Here is a 6380-nt window from a genome sequence, read left to right as displayed (position 1 = left end):
AGTAAGCCGTTTGTTAAATGCATAACAAGACGTTTTATTATTATAAAATTCTCTTCATTGACAATAACAAAATTGTAGATATGGTATAAAAAGTTATTTAAATACTATTCTTTAGAGAAAGCCATTATACTATATTCATAATAAAAATAATCATTATAAATGTATTTACAGATACATATTATTTCATTATCTTATATATGTAAAAGATTTTTTTCACATATTGGTAATAATGATAAATTATCATTTAATTATTGAAAATATTTCATTCAATATCAATAAATTATATATTATCACTTTGACTAATTGTGCTAGATGCACCAATCTCTTCATTATTCTTTACTGAACTGTCTCTATTTTTACTATTTAGCAAGGGCTTTATTAAAAGTAACACAACATTCTTCTTTGATGGCATTCGCTGGATATCACCATAGTTTTTCACTACTTCTTCTATGTTGCTTTGTACTTTATCCTACATGTTGAATAAAAAACATATGTATAATTATGTTATTTATAAAATATTTTCTATCATTAAAAAAATTATTGTTTCACATTGTACTTTTGATATAATTAATATCACTTTTCAAAATTTAAAGTTGCACAATTTAGAATTCATGTAATGATGAAACTGTATTCTGTCTTGATTTAATAATTTTAGTTTTTTCATACATATATATAAACAGATACACACATATAAAGAATATTAATTTTATTATACTGTTACAAATTTTATAAATCTATTTACTCTCTAATTTCATATGTAAATATCAGATTGAACCTCTTTAGATGCGACTAGTGATATATAATTCAAATTTTCTACTTTGACTATCTCTGGATCATGTCTCATTGTTGATCAATCGTTATATTACCAAAATAAATAAGAGAAAAATTATTTTTGGAGATAAACTCACTTCAACTGCTTCATCCAGATTGATGACGATTTTAACCTTGTGTCCTTTGTTCAACAACTTGAGTAAATTCTTTGTCTTTGTTCGCAAGTCATTGTCACCAATTTTCGCAGAAATGTAGAATAATTTAATGCCCTTTGATTTTTGTGTATACTTGCTAGCATCTTCCTCTTCACTCTCTTCGAGGAAAGTGGTCGTCAGTTTATAGCTTGGCCGTTCCGTTTTGCTGTCAAAATCGCTGATCTTGACGAGGTTGAGGTTGCGACGTTTTGCCAGACGCTGGGCTTCTTCCAGCACAGTCACGGTGATCGAGTTGTCCGGTAATAGCAGTGTGATCTTCGGCACTGGTACCGTTTTCGGTCTTGGCTTTTTGGCAGCTGTGGCATCATCATTTTCGAGGATGGATTTCTTACTGAACGCTTGATGTCGGTACACTCGAAGATCATGCGTCACGCGACATTGACTAAAGTTTTCAATGAAATATACAGCCTTCCGTAGAACTGTTTGAACCCTGAAGAAAGCCATTGGCTCAACTGTTTGGCTGAATTAATTATAGGTTATGTTTATCTCCGGAGCACATAACCTTGTATAACCTATAAGTTTCCTGACATTCCATGCCACGCGATTAACCTCGCTACACCGGCGATCGCGGATAGTGATGTTATCACATACCATTTTATGGATGATGTTTCTATCATTGAATATTTATTTATCGAGACATTATTCGTTGGGAGATACACAATTTTGATGTACATTGAAATTTGTTGTGAGCTAATAACCAAGTTGCAAGTTCGATTAAGTAGATGTCCACTGGAAGAAAAAGTATTTTGAAAAAAACGCAGGCAAATTGAAATAGAAAAGTCTCCTGTTTTGTTTGGAAAATGGACGGTAATCTTTTACAAACTTTCCTGTTAATTACTTGCATCAAGATCCTCTTAATCCCTACTTAGTAAGTAACTTTTCTAAACAGATGTGTTGAGCTTATATATATTCAAATTTATTATATATTCTTTATTAATATATTTTATAATAATATGCACATTCTGTATGTGTTATAATAATATGTATATTATGAATTTTTATAGTCATTCCACTGATTTTGAGGTACATCGAAATTGGCTGGCTATAACACATAGTCTACCTATCAAGGAATGGTATGTGAATGCACAATCTTCATGGACTCTTGATTATCCACCCTTGTTTGCGTGGTTTGAATATTGTCTTAGCCAGGTAGCAGTGTTTTTTGATCCAGAGATGGTCAAAGTAGAGAATTTGAATTATGTATCACCAGCTACTGTGTTCTTCCAACGAGGAACCGTCATATTTTCCGACCTGATATTTGCATATGGAGTTAGAGAGTAAATATATTTATGAAATTTTTAATAATATAATTAAACAAGTATTCTTGATGTGTATCTATGCATAAAAAACTAAAAAGTCATTCAATTAAAATATACAAAATATTCCATCATTATATTAAATTTTAATGTTGTGAATATAATCTTTGTAAAAAATTATTTTTTTAAAGAAAATTCTAGAAAATATATAAAAAACACAATTAATGAATCATTTTTTGAACAATCTGAGAAAATAAATAACAATTGTCTTTAATAGAATTTATAAAATATGACTTTAAGAAAATAATAAAAATATAATTTTTTTAATAGATAAATTTTGTACAAAAGAAAAGTTGGAAAATTTAGAAAATGTTGTACAATATCAAATTTAGTTAAATTTATGTGTTTTCTTTTGCAGAACGAGTAAAACATTTTGTAAGTCCCTGAACAATTGTGAAGTTTTTATATTTCTTTCATTATGCAACATAGGACTGCTGATAGTAGATCATATACATTTCCAGTATAATGGCTTCCTACTCGGTGTTTTATTAATATCAATGGCAAAAGTTTCAAAAACTGGTGAACAGGTAATCCTCTCTACAATATACTTTGAAATTCATCTTTTTACTTATATTAAAAAATAATGTGTTTTAGGTGTCAGTATTACAAGGTGCTATGTGGTTTGCCATTTTACTCAATTTAAAGCATCTTTATTTATATGTAGCACCGGCCTACATCGCCTGGTTATTAAAATCGTATTGTCTAAACAATGGTAATTTTTTTAAACGATTATTTGCACTTGCATCTATTGTGCTGAGCATCTTTATGGTATCTTTTGGTCCCTTCAAAACTCAATTACCGCAGGTAATATTTTTATAACTTATAATTTATATAAGATTAATGAAATTTTTTAAATATGTTTTATAATTGAATACTCTTTTTATCTTTATAGGTAATTTCTCGTCTGTTTCCATTTAAAAGAGGCTTAGTACATTCATACTGGGCTGCAAATAGTTGGACTTTCTATATTGGTGCAGAGAAGGTGTTGTCTGTGATATGGAAATATTTAGGATGGTTAAAAGATATTAAACCTGCAGTAATGACCGGTGGTCTGGTACAAGAACAAAGCTTCTTCGTATTACCCACCCCAACTCCTATTGTTACATTTGTTTTGACTTTTGTGACAATATTTGTAAGTTTATTTAAATTGCATAGTAGTTTAAACTCATCTTTCTGTATCAAATATTTTATACGTCATATATATTTTATGGATCTAATATCAATTTCTAATATTGTATTGATCTAAAAGTTCTTTCAAATTTTGGCTTTTTATTTTTATTGAAAAATTTGAAAAAACTTTTTGATCAACGTAATATTATATGTGGTATATATAATTAATATGTTTATATATAAATGTGAATTACATAATTTTACATTTATACATAATTGTTTCAGCCTGCATTATGGTGTCTACTCTGTAAAAAGTCCTATATGAATTCGAAATATTTTGTTAGATGCATTGTACTATGTGCTTTGAGTTCATTTATGTTCGGCTGGCATGTACATGAGAAAGCCATATTAACTGCAATTATCCCTTTGTGGTAAGTATAAAAAGTAATACTGAATGCGTATTATAAAATATCTATGTAAACTTGAGAGTTTACAATAATATATTTTAATTTTTAGTGTCCTCGCAGCAATAGACGCGGAAGATGCACGGATATTTATAATTTTAAGCAGTGCTGGTCATACTGCTCTCTTACCATTGCTATATCCTGAGAATTTATTTTTATTAAAATTACTATTGTCATTAACGTATATGATTTCATCGATATTAATCTTGTCTATTCAACATAACAGGCCTCTATTACGAGTATACGAATATCTATATATAACATTACTACCATTAGTTACAATTTATGAAGTGTTGTTGCATAAATTGCTATTTAGTCATAAAATGCCTTTTCTACCATTAGCATTTACTTCTATATACTGTGCAATTGGTGTAACTTATTGCTGGATATTGTATTACTATATGTATCTACAGAATAATCGCGCACAAATAATTGAAATTGCAGGAAACAAATCAAGATACCATAAATTAAAAGATACATAATCCTAAGAATTCCATGATTGTTAAAAATTTGTACAGATTTTTATAACTGAAAATGTCTGTAAATAATATAATTAAATTATAAAATACATGCATATAATTAGACTAGAAAATATGCATTGTCCTATGATTATAATGTAAATTATCTATGTAAGTAGTTATTTAAATAATAAATTATTGTACTTACTAAACAGAATATTGGCGATTTTTTTATTCTTGACAAATATAAAAAATTCACTACTGATTGGAAGTCAACAAATCAGTCTGTGTCACAAATCAGTGTGCATTTCATTTTCACTTTTCACAAATTTATAAAATTATTACACTGCAATACACTATGTAAACATGCAAAAAAATGCATTTAAAATTTCCACAATTCTATAAAGCTTTACGATTTAAGAGTAATAAAAAGTAAAGTGTGCACATATATGCAAAATATATACGGAAATTTTTACTGTTTATAAAGAAAGTAATTTTATATTTTATTATTCCTTCATAAAAATGTAAATTGCAGGCAAGAATGTAATTGTTAAAGCGCTGTCCTCTTAGCATTTAATAATAAATATTGAATAATGTTAGTAATTTGTGTAATTACACAAATATAATAAATTGACTTACTACTTGTTGTACCCTAGCCAAATATGCCCTCAGCTGTATCTGAAAAAATTAATATATATTATAATTATTACAAATTATCATATTTTTTGCTTTGTGTCGATTATTATATAATAAGAACTTTGTTAAATACAAATTAGAAATGTGTATATTATCACAATTATAAATATATTTAAATAACGGATAAATAATTATATTCACCAGCTAGGATATTGGAATTTGCTGCAGATTCCGCCTTCGGTTGCTTCACATCAGTTTCATTGAAAAAATGATAATGCTGATGAATACTAAACACAGTCACACTTTTGTACATGCACTATTGAACAAAATAATAAACTTTCGTGAACATATATGATAAATAATATATTTCGGTACTCGCCCGTTACTTTAAACGACACTCCCGACCAAAATTAACACGCACTATACGTAGAATACACATTTAATAATACTGACGCGCGTTAGATCTAATGACAAGTGCACCGCGCGCTCTCGTAGCGTTTCGATTTCCGGAACCGGCACAATTTACAGTATGACGAAACTCTGTTAATTGAATACATACGATAAAAGTAATACATTCCAGCACTTTCCCGTTACATTAATCAACACTCCCGACAAAAATTCGCACTCGTTATACACTTTTAACGATTACGTACGCAATTAATCGCGGAACATATATACCTTCCAAACTTGATAGTATGAAATGTAATAACGGCCAAGAAAAGACGCGCGCAACATCAATTTGCAATGTTACCAATATGATAAATGTCAAATATGATAAATTACTGCGAGCGCTTTCTTTCGGCTGCTATAACAATTACTTTGTACGTATTACCAATTCATTTCGGTATTGTATTATTGGTAATATTGCTAACAGACATTGCACACGCTCTCTCTTGACCGCCATTACAATTAAATATGACGTGTTGAGTGTCCGTTTGCAGAGCGCGAATTTACGCAATAAATCGCGTATTTTATTCGTCAAAAGTGCATAACAAGTGCAAATTTTTGTCTGGAGTGTTGATTAAAGTAACAGGCGAGTGCCGGAATATATTGTTTTTACTGCATGTGTTCGATCAATGCTGTTTCGTCGCACCTTGAATTGAAGCAATTCCGGGAATCGAGTTGAGCGCGCGATGTATTTGCCATGATGGTTAGATCTAACGCGTCAGTGTCATTATAAATGTGCATTCTATGTATAACATGTTAATAACGTGTTAATTTTTATCGGGAGTGTCGATTAAAGTAACGGGCAAGTGCCGAAACACATTATTTACCATGTGTGATTTTGTTCAGTAGTGCTTATAGACAATAATGCCCATTTTTACCAATGTAGATTAACTTTAATCTCGGTTCAACTTACTCTCCATCTTTTTCTAGTTCTAGCATATTCTAATTTTTGTAAGAATTAAA

General features: G+C 29.5%; 2 protein-coding genes across 2 annotated transcripts; one reads left to right on the top strand and one right to left on the bottom strand.

Annotated features, from left to right (window-relative positions):
- Positions 1–107: 107 nt before the first annotated feature.
- mIF3 (mitochondrial translation initiation factor 3) lies at positions 108–1430 on the bottom strand. Its single transcript, XM_012375333.2, has 2 exons — positions 909–1430; positions 108–469 (listed from the first exon to the last, which is right to left on the bottom strand). The coding sequence occupies exons 1-2, from the start codon at positions 1428–1430 to the stop codon at positions 281–283; spliced, it is 711 nt and encodes a 236-aa protein (XP_012230756.2). The 3' UTR covers positions 108–280.
- Positions 1431–1711: 281 nt separating this feature from the next.
- On the top strand, positions 1712–4551 carry xit (ALG6/ALG8 family glucosyltransferase xit). Its single transcript, XM_012375330.2, has 7 exons — positions 1712–1854; positions 1991–2263; positions 2661–2829; positions 2897–3106; positions 3195–3434; positions 3698–3843; positions 3929–4551. Exons 1-7 carry the CDS (start codon positions 1787–1789, stop codon positions 4356–4358), a joined length of 1536 nt encoding a protein of 511 aa, XP_012230753.1. The 5' UTR covers positions 1712–1786; the 3' UTR covers positions 4359–4551.
- Positions 4552–6380: the final 1829 nt, after the last annotated feature.

This window comes from Linepithema humile, chromosome 6 (assembly GCF_040581485.1).
Source record: "Linepithema humile isolate Giens D197 chromosome 6, Lhum_UNIL_v1.0, whole genome shotgun sequence".
Lineage (NCBI taxonomy): Eukaryota > Metazoa > Arthropoda > Insecta > Hymenoptera > Formicidae > Linepithema > Linepithema humile.
The sequence above is the reverse complement of the archived record's forward strand: the minus strand, read 5'-3'. Positions and strand labels throughout refer to the sequence as shown.

Coding starts and splice junctions, on each gene's coding strand:
- mIF3 (XM_012375333.2), bottom strand. CDS start 1,430: ATGGCTTTCTTCAGGGTTCAAACAGTTCTACGGAAGGCTGTATATTTC. Junction 470..908: donor ATCTGGATGAAGCAGTTGAA/GTGAGTTTATCT, acceptor TTCAACATGTAG/GATAAAGTACAAAGCAACAT.
- xit (XM_012375330.2), top strand. CDS start 1,787: ATGGACGGTAATCTTTTACAAACTTTCCTGTTAATTACTTGCATCAAG. Junction 1,855..1,990: donor ATCCTCTTAATCCCTACTTA/GTAAGTAACTTT, acceptor GAATTTTTATAG/TCATTCCACTGATTTTGAGG. Junction 3,107..3,194: donor TCAAAACTCAATTACCGCAG/GTAATATTTTTA, acceptor TTATCTTTATAG/GTAATTTCTCGTCTGTTTCC.